Consider the following 16,763-nt stretch of genomic DNA (forward strand, 5'->3'; position numbering starts at 1 on the left):
TCACCCCAGAAAAATGTGCTGGCTGTCCATGGTATCTAACCCCTTAAAATCTTGTATTAGCTCCAAAGAGACCAGCTGCCTGTCAACTTTGCTTCATGTGACATATTCTCTAATCCAGGCAACATCCTGGTAAATTTCTTGTGCATCTTCTCCAAAGCATCTATACCCTAACTGTTATGAGATGACCAGAATTGAAGCCAATACACCAAGTGCAGATAGACCCCAACTTGCATGTTCCAACTTATGATATATCGAAGTTACGATGGTCAGAATCTGTACCTTCGATTTCGAGTTCCAATGTTTATCCGCACTTGCAATGTCATTTCAGTATAAATGGCTTTTGAATAAAGGTTTCCAATGTTTAAATGAAAAATAAATGAAAAGAAATAACAGTAGAGTGCGGTATTGTTTCCACTTGTGATAATTTTAACTTACAATGCGAGTCCTGGAACCGAACTCCATCGTAAGTCCTGTATGGTCTAGTCAGTTTTATAGAGCTGTAACATTAGCTCACAGCTCTAGAACTCAATCCCTCAATTTATGAAGAGCAACACACATCATACACCTTAACTATCCTATCAACTTCTGTGGCAACCTTGTAAACCTGTGCTACAAAATCTCTGTGTATCTCCATGCCATTTACTACATAAAAGCCTTCAAGTATGACCTTCCAAAGTGCATCACTTCACATTTATCCAGATTGAACTCCCATCTGCCAGTTCTCAGTCCAACTCTGCTTCCTGTTGTAATCGACGACAACCTTCTGAACGACACTCCAACATTTGTATCATCTGCAGTGCAGAAAAAAAATTGAAGTTGTATCCTAACTTTTCCTGTATACTACAGTTTAATTCCAAGTTGAGTGATGGATAGGAAGTGGATGCCTTGTTGTCTCAGGACACCAAACACAATATATGTTTATTGCCAATCTTGTCCATGTTTCACGAACCCTTTGAAGTTGATCAAAGATATTTTTTCCTTCTTGTGATAGGAATAGGTGTGGCCAGAACAGTGGTGGAACTATTTCACAGGACAAGGGTAGCATTTAAGAACCTTCCAGACAGACAGGTGAATGTGGAGAGACATGGACCAAGTGAAGCATCAGAATTTGGACATAATGTTCAGCACAGACATGTGGGCCAAAGGGCCTTTTCCTGTGGTCCATGTTCTAATCCTGTTTAAACTGTGCACAGCCAATTGTCTTGAAAGCATAAGACACAACATTTAAAATGTCTGTGCCGTGAGTGAGCTATCTGTGCTCTTTGGCCTTTTGTTTTGACTATTCCAGCTAAACAGCTGCTTAAGGTTTGGGTACTTTGTCTTTGTACCTCTGTCTGGGTGATTATTCCCCCATTCCTTATTTCCTTCAGGGGAAATACGCACTTAGAACCCCCATCTCAATAATACCTCTGATGGTCTTCTGAGCATTTTAAGAGAGAACAATCAGGTCCATTCCAGAAAATGTTAAGACATCAAATTTGTCTCGAGCCATCACCTTCTAACAGCTGTTGAATTTATTGTTGACAGTCTTGTGGTCATAGGTTAGGAATCTCACGCCTGTCCAATCAAACATGTTGTAATTTGGCTAAAACATAATTTGATTCGAATGTGCCTCTCTGCATATTTACGACCACGTGTTCTAAGTACCGGTCTAGTAGGTCTTTTCTGCACCTCCTGAAGTATCTCACATTGACATTTCATTAGTGCTTTTAAAGCTAAGACTATTTGAAATTGGTTTGTAATCGCTCTGGTGGGAGATGTGCTTTACTGTTCCCCAGTCTTCCTTTTGCATCTTTTCGTTGATGACTTTGAAAGGTGAATGTGCGCCATAACTGCTTGATCATTCTTTCCCTTGGTGATTGGCTTCCCATTAACCAATGTTAAATGTAAAAAAAAATTAGTTCAGCAACAGCCTTGTTCCAGCATGCTCTTGTTTGTGAAGCTCTTAGCTAATACTCTGCATTTTTTTTTCTGATTTAAAAATTTTGGTAATATGCTTCAACATTCTGTTCATCGATTTGGATTTAACATCCCTGTGAATTTCATTCCAGTGTTTTCGTAAAGTCTGCATGCTTTTTTTCCCACTGGAAGATGTTGGCATTTTGTTCTCTTCCCCTGTAGCCACGCCACGAATATTTTAACGTTCCTGTATATTAATGCCTTGGCTCATCTCGTGTGGTGAATCACAGGAGTGTCCGCTTGCATTTGGAATGCGTCCCCCAGGCTCTGTGAAGCTTACGTGAATGTTAATGCAGGAACATCAGAACTTTGTCATCCAGCATCTGGTGTCATGTTTATGTTCTGTTCTTCTGTGCTCTCCTAATTCTAATTGTAAAGCTACATTATTTGCAGTGGGTTTATTGTCTTTCGACTGGGTGTCGTGTCTGTCTTGGTTGGGTCAAATGCTGATAATATTTGAAAATCTCAGACCAACATTTTCAAAATAAACTGGCTCGTGCACAATTAATTGCAATATGGTGGCATGCCGCCTACAAAAGCTTGGTTATCGATGAAAGCTCGTTGTGCGAGAACACAAAATTGTTGTTCAGTCCTGGTGGAGTTTCATATATCATTGCAATAGATTTGTACAGAGGAAAAGATTTTTGAAATGGCTGCCATCCAACAGTGCAGCTCAGAGGTTGGCAAAGCTCTGCTTCACTCTTAAGTACTAGTCACAATGTATGTGCTATGTCGAGGCAAAGGAACAGGAATACCCAAGTCCCAATGAACCCAAGTTTAATTGCTGCTTTGGTATAACACCAGCTGGAGTATTTGACAGCTGCGTTCTATGCTGGGTTTGGTTGTGAGGAGCTGTGCTATACAAATTGGATTCGGACTAATCAGTTTAAATCTTAAGGAAGTTATTTGTAATCCCAAAGGCATTTGATGTTTCATGGGTAAAATCTGGAGCTGTGCAATGTATTTTGCTCAATGCTGTCAGCCAGTTTAGTACTTGATTACATTTGCAGTATTCTTCAGTTTGCTCCTGATAATCTCCCTCCATTACCTTCATTTTTATCAGTATTAAAGAAAGTGAATGTTCTTAGCATGAAACAGTGGAAATTAATTGTCACGGGAGTTCACGTGCTAGTGAGCATCAGGAAAAGGGTGCTGAGGCAAAGGGTGGAGAGTGTTATCGGTTTGGGGCCTGCAGTAAGGAGGGTTGATCACCTGTCTCGAATAGTAGTCTCATCTTGAGCAGCTTGGGCTGGACTTCATCTTCCATGGTCTTTCCCACTAAAGCTCTCCCCTCTGTGCATCCCTGCATGTTAAGCAAGTGTGTAACCGGCTCCAGTTGAAGTCGTGTGTGGGAGATGTTCAGTCTCTCTTCTTGTTAGGCTAATATTGTGGCATTGGTGTAACTAATAGGTTGGAATAAGTTTAATTACTTTTCTCATTTTGGCAGCTGTGGTGCCATTCCCATGTAAACCTGACCTGAAGAAGGCAGAATGTGCATTGAATAAATCTACATTCATAGAAATGACTGGACGCCAAAGTTCTCAAGTGAAATCTATCTCCAGTGGGTTTTTCTTTGATGGAACCACTGGGGCCGACAAGTCTGTCAACCTGAAAACCTCGTGCACATTTTATGCCTCTCTAATCCCACAGATTAGCTTGCACCTATTCAGATTGGCAGTAATCTGATCCATTCCAATCATTTAAACAAGAAAGAGAAATTGCAAAGTTAACCATCTCGTTATTTTTATACATTTATAAACCCCTGAACTTGTCACATGAGCACTGTACATCATACCACTTCAGTAATGATTGATGTCTGTGCAAGTAACTATTTGCTAATCATCATTTGACTTCCATTGTCTGTTCTTGAGTGAAGCATTTCGTATTTTACTGTGTTTCAGAAACGAGTTGTTATGATTAGGTCAGTGCAGTTTCACATTGGACCCAAACAGTGCAGTAACTGTGATGGGTAGTGGAGAGAGAAGTACCTCAGACAGGCTGATGTACAAAGACATATTTCAGCAATATGCCCATTTTCAAAGTTTAGTAGTTCAGCACAGATTTTACACTAACTATGCTTTTGCATTCTGCTGTGATTGGCTTTTGTTGCTCTGCATTAAGCTGCCTGAAGCTGCTGTTTGATTTGTGAATGTATAAGCTTGCTTTGAGCTTGGGTTCAATAAAGTGCACCGTTCTGCATGTTATAAATAAAACATTCCTGCATGCATCAACATTGTTTTCTGTGGCTATTTTTTTATGCATTCAAATTTCTAACAGCTTAAGGTGTTTATTTAAGGTGATATAAAATTGGAATGTGACCATGGTAAACAATTAATGGTTCAAAAACACCACCTTGTTTAATGGGCCATTTAGTGATTTTCAAATGCCTGCCTACACCCTGCACGTCATGGCCATCCAAGATGACTCCAGCACAGCTGTTTCTGTGAATAGGTCAGGCTTCTCCCCTCCCAGAGCTTCAGTTCTGATTGGACACCAATCCATTTATTTCCATTTATCATTAGTGTTGTTTTCTGCATTTAGCTTTAAATTCTGTTTAATACGCGGGTTATAAATGAATGCAGAAATTTTACAAATTTTGATATCTTAATTTGAAATTTGGGTTGCAATGTGATTTCATGATGTATTATGCAAGTGTGTTTGAATTCTCCTAGTATATAAATCATGTTGGGTTAAATGTGCAGGAAAATGAATTACTTGCACATCAGGATTACTTTTCAGTAAAAATTTAAAAATAATTGAAATAAAACAGTAAAGATTGGGCATAAACTCCTTTATATATAAAAAAAGGGATTTGTTTGTATCTTTGACACATTGGTGACTTTGACTGGATGTACAGAAGTATACTTGCCAATGGAGGCATCTTGAGCTCGTGACCACTCAACCCCTCTCCGTTCACTTTGTACCTGAACTGGTGGTATTTTGGGGCTGCATGGCTCACAGTCCTAACTTCAGCTGTAGAGTTTGGGCTCTCTTGCTGTTACCATGTGGGTCCTTCATCTCCTTCTGAGGTGCTCCAGTTTCCTCCCATGCCCCAAAGGCTATTTGGGAAATTGGCCGCTGTAAATTGCCCCTGGTGTTAGTGGTGCTGGGAAATTGGTCGCATTGGAGATGCGTTCTTTTTGAGGATAATTACTGCAATTATAATGGCCACTTTCAAACTAATAATATAACTGACTTTTCCAAAAGATGTAAAAGGCAGTATGTGTTCATGTCCTGAGAAATGTGAGTTGCTCCATTGCTGCCCCCATATCCATGTCTGCATGCAATGTTCACCATCTCTTCCATCTCAGGTCGTGAGATGCTATTTGCTGTTAGGCTAATTAGCATGGCTAACAGATCTGTCTTAAGAGACCTTACAGTTATTCTTCTTTTCTTTTGCTACACCCCTAATTAGGATGTCAAAGTAAGTTGTAATTAATTGTACCTTGCCTGTAAATTCCTCATGTCTTGCCCCTTATGAATGACTGTGCGTTTCTCTGAAAACCTTTGGGCTTTTGTTGCTCTCAGCCGCCCCACTGGAGCTTTTACCCTCAGGTTTATTTTGGCTGGAGCACGATTTGGGGGGAGGGGGTGGGTCTCATTGGAGTGATACTAGTAGGAAGTTGCAAAACACTACTGTTTTGGACCTCATCTTGGCCTGATTGCAGATCAGAAACATCCCTTCCTATGCTGCAATGCATTTCATGGGAGAAAATACCTTTGAAAACGGCAACTTTTTTCAATCTGGCTTTCAAAAATGCATGATTTTTCACTTGCGTTTTGCACTTCTTAGATTTTTTGTTTTCTCTTGAACACGATGACTCCAATGCTATTTTTTTGTATTTAATTTTGATTATCAAAGTGTTTTAATTTTGCCCCTGCAGGAAGCTGAGACTCCTCGTAGCGTACTTGAAGAAATTGGACTGACATAAGTCTTCGGTTAAAGTGAACGATGCCCCAGATTTTCAAATTTAAATCTTATTGCTTTGGTTGTTAATGTATGGCTAACATTGTGCAATGCTGCCCTTCTGGATTTGTGTGATTTGTTTAGTTGAACATGCCATTCTTTAACTATTCTCGAGACAAAAAGGGAAAATTGAAGTCCAAATGAGTTGAATGAAGACTTGCCTTAAAAATGAGGATGGCAGAATCTTCTTCCAAAATACGATGAAATGCAGAGTAATATGACCATTTGCAATGTGTACAAGAGATGCTGCTAATAACATGGCTTCTCCCAATGTTTAGCATTCGCTGGAAAAGAATTGGGCAATTTTATCTCCCTTTAAAAATAAATGAACATTTATTTGTTCTTTGCTGAAGTGAAAAATCTCCTTTTGGAGTGATTAGCTGTCAGGATTTTGTGTGCAGTACAAGCGTTTCAGTCAAAGCTCAATCTAAAAATCAGGTTTTGAAGTTTGAAAACAGTCTATTTTTAGATTGGCAAACTTGTACAACTTTGTACTTCAATTTTGTTTGAATGAGTCATCAAAGACTCTTGGAAAATCATTGTATTTTGAGGGTGACTGTGATCACAATGCACTACAAAGGATGTGAAAGGGATTGAATTTTGCAATGTGCTGTAATCACTAAGACCAAAAGACTCTTTCTAATAACCATATAACCATTGATCTGGCACCACTGCCCCACATCTGTGATCAGTGTTTGAGTTTGTTCAAGTTAGTATGTATTACCATTCCAATTGTTTCTAGATCACAATCCATCCTATGATTATTTCACCGAGACATTGTTATCCATGAACTGGTTTTAGTATTATTGTGCATTTTTCAACAATTAGTATACACATTTGCAAATAATCCTGCTCTTCAAGTCCAATCTGATCGATCAACTTGATTTGCAGCTGTTTAAATGTTATTTTTGCACAAATGGCTTGGTTTATTGTGCAAAAACTGTTGCAGGCTTGTCAGACATTCTTTAATGTAATGTGCAGTTTGTCTTCATTTTATGAACATGACTGAAAGTATTAAACAAATGTACAAGACACAGAATTAGTGTCCTTTTATATAAAAATAAATTGTACCTTGGAGATTAAGCAACTGATTTATAATTAAACCAAAGCACTATTTTTTAGTGCTTCATTATAGATCATAGTAAATGTGGACGGTCTGCAGATTCATTCACTGACTTGGAATGGGTCGCTACTTGTCTTTGTTTATTATTCCCTCGGACTAAAATAATGCTGCAGTGGTTTCTGTGAAAGGGTAATATTGTTTCTCAAAAAAGCAAAGCCTAATGTGCTCAGCAGGATAACAAATTGCAAGGACAGGCAGCATCTATGGGATGCAGAATTGGAAGGGAAGCCAGCCAGATTGGTTGAGACTGGGAATGTCCCATAAGGCTAATGGGGAAGGGAGATAGGTATGACATTCTCTCCACATTCCCATCAAATGACTTTGACATGGTTGGTAAATCATGGAGTCGTAGATTGCAAAGGTTGTCTGAGGATAATATGAGGATGCTTCTTCACTCAGAGTGGTGGCTAAGTGCAGTAATCTACCGGAAGTAGTAGTTGCGACAGGGTCAATTCTGTCATTTAAGAGGAGTACATGGACGATAGGGGGGAGTTGGAAGGTTATAGGTATGGGAGTGGGTAGGTGGAACTAGTGGAGTTTCACATAAATCGGTGCAGACTAGAAGGGCCAATATGGCCTGTTTCTGTACTGTAAATTGTTATATGGTTATATACCGCAAGCAGACCCGCAGGAAGATTGGGTAGATGGAATGTAATCCAGAAAAGTGAGGAACTACATTTTGGAAGTCACATTCTGGTAGGACCTGCAGTAAAAGATGCTCCTTTGTATATCAACCTTGGGTTCCCCGAATATAGTAAAAGTTTTTGAGAGCCTTTGGTAACATACTGAACCGCCTCAGACAGCTCACAAAGGCGAGCCTTTGCGATTGCATCAATGTGGAGGATCCTCACAGATGTTGACACCCAGGAATTTGAAGTTCTTGACCCTCTTCCTGGGTCTACTGAGAACTGCTGGTCTCAAGCCACACTGGATTTACCTCTATTGCCTCTATTAGAGTCATCCTTAAGGAGGCATCAAACAGTCACCATGACTGTGGGTGAATTTCTTCTGAATTCTGTTCTCACTGAGACATGACTGCAGGACCCTGCAGAGCCACTGCAAACACTCCAGTCCTGTTCAAATTCTACACGTTTCCCCAAGATCCTTTCTCAATTTATAATCATGTACACGGTCCCTATTCACACTAAGGTCAGCGCCATCTTGCCAAGCACCAGGTTCTATCATTCAAAACCACACATTCGTCTCCTGTTATGATGTGCCAAGGCTTGGACTGTGACAACAAAAAATCCTCAATTCTGGTGATAATTGTTTTTAAAAATTAGATATGCAGTAATGTTACATGCCAGTTTGGTCCTTTGAGTCTGTGCTGCCCAAATTACACCCCATTAACCAAAATAGCGGTATGTTTTACAAGGGTGGAAGGAAACAGGAGCCCCCAGGGAAAACCCATGCAGACACAGGGAGAACGTACAAACTCCTTACAGGCAGCGCAGGATTCAAAACCTGGTCCGGACCCAATCATTGGCGCTGTGAAGGTGTTGAGCTACTGGTACGCCAAGCATGCCACCCTATGACTGATGTTCAAGAACACCCAAGTCCACCTGTTACTTCCCAACACCCCCCCCCCCCCCCCAATCCATCACCATTCACGTACAGGAAGACCCAGCTCTCACTGACCACCACCCCCCCCCCACCCGCTCACTATTCAGACAAGAAGACACAGCTCTTACTGACCCCACCATGATTCATGACCATTCACAGACAAATGGTTCCAGTTCTCACCGACTCCCCCCCCTCCCCCCACCACCATTCACAGACAGCAACACCCGGCTCTCACTGACCACCACCCCCCATCCCATCAACATTCACGGACAAGAAGACCCAGCTCTCACTGACCCCCCCCCCCTTCCAATCACCATTCACGGACGGCAACACCCAGCTCTCACTGACCACCTCCCGCCCATCCCATCACCATTCACAGACAAAAGGTCCCAGTTCTCACTGATCCCCCCCACCCCCATTCACCATTCACAGACAAGAAGACCCAGCTCTCACTGACCCCAACACCCAGCTTTCACTGACCACCACTCCCCCATCACCATTCACAGACAGGAAGACCCAGCTCTCACTGACCCCCCCCCCCTTCCAATCACCATTCACGGACAGCAACACCCAGCTCTCACTGACCACCTCCCGCCCACCCCATCACCATTCACAGACAAAAGGTCCCAGTTCTCACTGATCCCCCCTGCCCCATTCACCATTTACATACAGGAACACCCAGCTCTCACTGACCACCCCGTCATCATTCACGGACAAGACAACCCAGCTCTCACTGACCCCCCCCTCCAATCACCATTCACGAACAGCAACACCCAGCTCTCACCGTTGACCTCTCCCTGAACCATCACCATTCATGGAACTGTAAAGTACGACAGCACAGAAATGGGTCTTCAACCCATCTCGTTTGTGCTGAATTATTCTTCTTCCTTGTGCCACTGACCTGCATCTGGACCATATCCCTCCCATCCATTTACGTCCATATTATCTTAAATGTCAAAATTCAGGCCACATTCACCAATTCAACTGGCAGCTTGTTCCAATCTCTTACCACTGACCTCTAGTTTTTAATCTCACCCACCATCAGTGAAAAAAGCCTGCTTGCTTTAATCTATGTCTAACCATAATTTTGTGCACCTCTATCAATTCACCCCTCATTTTTCTGTGCTCCAGGTAATTAAGTCCTTACCCATCCAATCCTTCCCTGTATCTCAATGCCTCAAGTCCCAACAACATCCTTGCAAATCTCTTCTGCACTCCCAATCTTAATAATATCCTTCCTGTAGTCAGGTGACCAAACCTGCACTCAGAACACAAAATCCGGCCTCGCCCACTTCATCATAACATCCCAATTCAATACTTTGATCAATGATTTTGGCCAAAGTCGATGGAAAGAAAAAGTTGGAAAACCACTGTTTTAATCATCCCTAATTTACTCGTTATGTGCACGGTTTCATAACCCCAAAGGAAATGGGCCAATGACAATTTTTCTAAAGCAACATATTTCAGTAACAATTGGGTCTCGAGCAGTGATTCTCAACATTTCCTTCCCATCCACATCCCATCTTGTGTAATCCCTGACTAATCACAGAGCACCGATGGCAATATGTAATACTTAAAGTAGGATGTGAGTTTAAAAACCACTGATCTAGTCAGGGAGGCAAACATCCACCACCTCTTACTGGCTTCTGTAAAACCAATGTCCAATCCAATTTACTACCTCACCATGCACACCAAGCAACTGAACCTTCCAAACTAACATCAAATACAGGACACCTGTATGTTTGCTGTCAAACACCTTGCTAAAGTAGACAACATCCAGCCTTTCCTAATCCAACTTTCCCAGTCACTTCCTCAAAAACACTAAAATTGGTTAAACACAACCTGCCATGCACAAAGCCAGGTTGACTGTCCCTAATCAGTATCTGGCTATCCAAATACTTATTCCAATCTCTTAGAATACCTGACGACAGACTCTCTGACCTATAATTTCCAGGATTATTTGTTGTCTTTTTTTAAAACAATTAACAACGAGCTACCCTCCAATCCTCCGCACCACACGCATGGCTTGTGCAGGGGTGCCTGCAATTCTGACACTAGCCTTCCTCAAGGTCTGAGTTGACCACTGATTTTCAAGAGGACCAGTTTTGTCCCTTACTATCCTTTCTTGCATTTTATATCCATTTGCTCCTTGTTCCTTGTACTGAACCTGCTATACTCCTCTCCCCTTCCTCAAGGTCTGAGTTGACCACTGATTTTCAAGAGGACCAGTTTTGTCCCTTACTATCCTTTCTTGCATTTTATATCCATTTGCTCCTTGTTCCTTGTACTGAACCTGCTATACTCCTCTCCCCTATGAACCAGATCCCCAATAGTCCTCATAAGCCAAGGTTCTCTCTGCCTGCTAACCTTGCTTTTAATCCTGACAGTAACATACAAACTCTGTACTCTCAAAATGTCACCTTTGAAGGCCTCCCATTTACCTCGCACATCCTTGCCAGAAAACAATTGTCCCAATTCTCGCTTTCCACATCCTCTCATTTCATCAAAATTGGCCTTTCCCCAGTTCACAATTTGAACCCAAGGCCTGACACAGTATGTGGACCAGCCGACGAGAGGAGAGGCCGTACTGGATCTTGTTCTGAGTAAGGAACCTAGTCAGGTGGTGGACCTCTTGGTGGGGAAGCATTTCTGTGACAGTGACCACAAAATCCCAAAACAAGGAACAAAGCAGAGAAAATTGGAAAGCCTAATTATGATGGGATGAACCAGGAACAGATGTTCACAGGATAAAGCACAGAAGTGGAGAATGTTTAGAGATGACTCGCATGGGGTTCGGGATGAGTTTGCCCCACTGAGACAGGGAAAAGGTGGAAGGAAAAAGGAACGGAGGTTGACGAAGCAGGTGAGGCAACTGGTCAAGAGGAAAAACACATTAACTATAGGAACCAGGAAAGGATCATGATAAGTATACGGTAGCCAGGAAGGAGCTTAAAGACTTGGGAAAGCTTGAAGGGGGCATGAGATTGGATTAAGGAGAATCCCAAGGAATTCTATACTTATGTGAAGAAGGATGAGAAGAATGAAGGTGACTTAAGAATAAAGGAGGTTGGGGAGATCCTAAATGAATATACCTAAGAAAAGGACTTTAATCAGGGTGAGGATTCAATAGAACCAGTCCCCAAGAAGAGCAGAGTGAGCTGCCCCAATGACTACCCAGTCCGTAACACTCCCACTCCCATCTAGTGTAATGAAATAAGGTGGGTCATGACTAGAATTAACATGGTCCTATGCAAAGGTCTGGACTGGCTGCAATTCGCCTAGCATCATAACCACGCCACATCAGATGCAATATCACTGGTTCTCCACTCAGCTCCGGATCACCTTGAGAAAAGTCAATTCATACATACAATGATTACAGCTTGGCCATCAACACCATTATTTCCTCAGTGCTGGTCGAGAAGCTCCAAACCTTTGGCCTCTGCAACTGGATCCTTGACTTTCTCATTGGAAGACCACAAGTCAGTACGAATTGGATACGTCTCCTTCTCACTGATCATCAACACAGGTGCACCCAAAGGATGAGTGCTTAGCCCACTGCTCTACTCCTTATACACCCATGTCTGTGGGGCCAGACACAATTCCAATGCGATCGACAAGTTTGCCGATGACACCAGTTGTCCGCAGAATCACAAACAACAATGAGGAAGCGTACAAGAGGGAGATAGATCAGCTTGTTGAGTGGTGTAACGACAACAACCTTGTGTTCAACGTTAGCAAAACCAAGGAGATTATTGTGGACTTCAGGAGTAAGTCAGGGAACACAATTCAGTCCTCATTGAGGGCTCAGTAGTGGAGAGGGTCAAGAACTTGAAACTCCTGAGTGTGAACATCTCCAAGCCTCCATGTCAATGAAATCATGAAGGTGGCTTGCCAGTGGTTATACTTTGTGAGGTGCCTGAGGAGATTCAGTATGTCATCAAAGACTCTCGAAAACTTCTACAAGGTGTACCGTGGAGAGCATTCTGACTGGTTGCATCACTGCCTGGTATGGAGGTGCCAACTCACAGGACAAGAATAAACTCCAGAGGGTTAACTCAGCCTGCAACATCACGGGCATCAGACTTCACTCCATCAAGGACATGTACATGTCAAAGACCCCCCCCCCGCCCCCACCACCCAGGCCATGCCCTCTTCACTCTGCTACCATCAGGGAAAAGGTACAGGAGCTGAAAGACAAGCACTCAGCGGCACAAGGACAGCTTTTCCCCCACTGTCATTATTCCTGAATAATCAATGAACTAAAGGCACTGTGGTTGAAGTAAAAACACAATAGTGGAAAAATTCAGCAGGTCAAACAGCATCCTTTATATACAGCAAAGGTAAAAATACATAATTGCCACTTCGACCGCTGACTCCAGTGTTGACCCAATCCACCTACCTGAAAGAAGTCCTGAGGCTGATGCCTCCAATTCTCACTTGAGCCCCAACCGCCCTGGGCCAGAGTTTCCCACAATGACTCTGACCACATGCTCCTGACATAAGACACCTACTGTGGTGCAGATCTGGATCCTTTACTCATCCCACTCACTACTCCTTACCCTTCCCTATCCCACTACCCCTCTCCCTCCCACACCACCATCTCCCCCCCCGCTCCCTCTTCATCCCAACCCCCCTAACCCACAGACCTTATCTCCCCCCCCACTTCTCTAGGGTTACCCCCTACCCTGCTTCTCCCCCCAGCAAACCCTCAAATAAGGGTGGTGCTGTGGTGGTCTAGCACACTGTCGTCTATCATGCAGAGGCAAGATGACAGCTCTCAGACACCTCCTCCTACTTACCCTTCCCACAAGACCCCACCATTACACATCAAAGCACTGTCTCTAACATCATTTCCAGCCTCATCACCTCTGGTCACCTCTTTCCACTGCCACCAGTCTCCCGCCCCCACACTGCTCGTTTCTACCTTCAGCCCAAGATACACAAACCCAACCATCCCATTGTTTCTGCCTGAACAAGTTTCACCTTACCTCGACTCTATTTTTTTCTCCCTTGGTCCAATCCCTTCTCACCTACATATGCAATACCTCACATGCCCTCCATCTCCTCAATGACCAGATTCCCCTAACTTCATTGTCACGATATCCCCCACACAGGTTTGAAAGCACTTTGCTTCTTCCTGGACCAAAGACCCGACCAGTCACCCTCTACCACCACCCTCCTCCGCCTGGCAGCTTGAACTCACTCTAAATAACTCCTTCAACTCATCTCACTTCCTCCAAATCAATAGTAGCCATGGGTACCCTCATGGGTCTCAGCTACAACTGCTTGTTTGTGGGCTTCATGGAGTATTCCATGCTACAAGCCTACACAGTCAAGCACCTCAGCTCTTCCTCCAGTAATATAGACGACTACATCGGGGCTGCCTCATCTACCTGCGATGAGCTTTTCAACTTCGACCACAGCCAACTTCCACCTCAATCTCAAACTCACCTGGTCCATCTCCAAGAATACCCTCTCCTTCCTGGATCTCTTGTGACTCCATCTCAGGAGCCCAGCTCCTCACCCACCAGCCTCCACATTATCCGTTGGAATTTCCGACACTTAACAGAATCCCACCATCAAACACATCTTCCCTTTTCCTCCCTTCTGCCTTCCGTCAGGACAGCTCCTTTTGCGACTCCCTAGTGCACTCATCCCTCCCCACCCATTAAGCCTCCTCCATCTTCCCATGGCCGCAGAAGGTGCCAGGCTTGAAGCCACACCTTCTTCCTCGCCACGGTCTGCAGCCTCAAACAGGCCTTTCAAGTGAAGCAACACTTCATGTGTCTATCCATAGGACATCTGGTACTCCCTTTGTAGCTTTCTCTTTATCAGAGAGACGGGGCGCAGAATGGGAGATTGCTTTGCTGAGCACCTGGATTCCGCCTGCAGCAGTAGCCATTTCATCTGTATCACACTCACATGTCGGTCCATGGCCTTATGCACTATCCCACCTAGACCACCCGTAAATTGGAGGACCACCCCCCGATTTTCCATCTGGGCACTCCCAGCCAGATGTGGTTAACATTTGACTTTTCCGGTTTCTACTAACCTGCGCCCCTTCTGATATTTTACCTCCTTGACCCATCGTAAAGTTCCCAGAACAAAGTTAACCGTGAACAACAGGTTAAAGAACAGCACGTATCAATGATGTGCGTTGCAAGTCCTGCCTCTTTAATTACTGTCTGTCTCAACTGGTGTAAGGAAACAGAGATCGAGTTTTGGTCATTCATGTGCGATCGACCAATGCCGAGATCTCAGACATTCTTCAGACCAGTATAATCATACAAATTCTATCTAAAAACATAATAGACATACTTCGGAAAATTATTTCACAACCCTTTGATTCCTATCTTACATGCAGTCTGAACATTTTCTATCGCTGCTCCACTATTCTCTCTGATACTCTAGTTCCCAGCTCCCTTCCTCCTGCAAATCTAATTTACCCTCCCACCAGAGAACATGAATATGAATCCCTTTCCAGTTGAGATGCAAACAGCCCCACCAAGACAGGTCCCACCTTCCTTGGAACAGAGCCCAATGATACAGAAACTTGAAGCCCTCCTTCCTGCACTGTCTTTAGCCAGGTGTTAAGCTTCATTTTCCTTCTATTTTCAACCTCAGAGGCATGCAGCACAGGTAGCAATCCTGAGATCACAACCCTGGAGGTCCTGTCTTTGAAACATAGAAGATAGAAGCAGTAGGTCATTCGGTCCTTTGTGCCTGCTCTGCCATTCAATGAGATCATGGCTGATCTTAAAGTTCAGTACCCCGTCCCCGCCTTCTCTCCACAACTCCTAATTCCCTTATACTGAAGAAATATATCTAATTTCCTCTTAAATATATTCAATGAACCTGCCTCTACTGCTCTCTGTGGCAATGAATTCCACAGATTCACCACCCTCTGGATAAAGAAATTCCTCCTCATCTCGGTTCTAAATGGTTTGCCTATTATCCTTGAACCATGGCCCCGGGTTCTGGACTCCCCCACCATTGGAAACATCCATTCTCTCCAGTCCTGCCAGAATTTTATATGTTTCTATGAGATCCCCTCTCAATCTTCTAAACTCCAGCGAGTACAATCCCAAATTGCACAATCTTTCCTCATAAGTTATTCCTGCCATTCCAGGTATCAGCTGGTGAATCGCCTTTGCTCTCCCTCCATTGCAAGAACATCCTTCCTCAGATAAGGCGACCAAAACTGCACACAATACTCCACGTGTGGTCTCACCAAGGCTCTGTACAGCTGCAGTAAGGTATCCTTATTCCCATACTCAAACCCTCTTAATATGAAGGCCAACATACCATTTGCCTTTTTAACCGCCTGCTGTACCTACATGCTCGCCTTCAGTGACTGATGCACAAGAACCCCTAGGTCTCTCTGCACTTCCCCATCTCCTAATCTATTGCCATTCAAATAGTAATCTGCCATCCGGTTTGTATTACCCAAGTGGATAACCTCACATTTATCCACATTGTAGTGCATCTGCCATGTATCTGCCCAGTCCCCCAATTTATCCAAATCACACTGGAGCTTCCTGACCCCCTCTTCAGTGCACACAACCCCTCCTAGCTTAGTGTCGTCTGCAAATTTGGAGATATTACATCCAATCCCCTCATCTAGATCATTAATGTAAATTGTGAACAGCTGGCGTTCCAGTACAGATCCCTGTGGCACCCCACTGGTCACCGCCTGCCACTCAGAAAATGAGCCGTTTATCCCAACTCTCTGTATTCCATCTGCCAGCCAGTTCTCAATCCACATCAATACCTTTCCCCCAATCCCATGAGCCTTGATTTTGCATGCCAGTCATTTATGTGGGACCTTATCGAAGGCCTTTTGGAAATCCAGGTACACCACATCCACTGGCTCTCCCCCATCTATTTTACCTGTCACCATCTCAAAGAATTCCAATAGATTTGTCAAGCACGATTTACCTTTTGTAAATCCATGTTGACTCTGTCTGATCCCTGCTCTGCTAGTCATATGTTCCGCTATTACATCCTTAATAATGGATTCCATCATTTTGCCCACTATTGATGCAAGGCTCACAGGCCTATAATTCCCCGCTTTTTCTCTACCCCCCCTTTTTAAATAGTGGGGTAACATTAGCTACTCTCCAATCCATGGGTACTGATCCTGAGTCTATC

General features: G+C 43.5%; 1 protein-coding gene across 6 annotated transcripts in view; it reads left to right on the forward strand.

Annotated features, from left to right (window-relative positions):
- Window positions 1-6,965, forward strand: part of LOC138738976 (AP-1 complex subunit sigma-2) — a 52,666-nt gene extending 45,701 nt beyond the window's left edge. For 3 of the 6 annotated variants that reach the window (XR_011341917.1, XM_069890261.1, XM_069890260.1), the window contains one exon: window positions 5,844-6,965. Coding sequence is in view for 2 of the 6 variants with exons in the window: in XM_069890260.1 (XP_069746361.1) it covers window positions 5,844-5,891 (48 nt within the window). In the remaining 4 variants the exon portion in view is untranslated. Of the gene's footprint in view, window positions 1-2,121; window positions 4,191-5,843 lie in introns of those variants that run through there. The other 3 variants (XR_011341918.1, XM_069890266.1, XM_069890265.1) reach the window with 1 other exon arrangement.
- Window positions 6,966-16,763: the final 9,798 nt, after the last annotated feature.

This window comes from Narcine bancroftii, chromosome 7, assembly GCF_036971445.1.
Source record: "Narcine bancroftii isolate sNarBan1 chromosome 7, sNarBan1.hap1, whole genome shotgun sequence".
NCBI lineage: Eukaryota > Metazoa > Chordata > Chondrichthyes > Torpediniformes > Narcinidae > Narcine > Narcine bancroftii.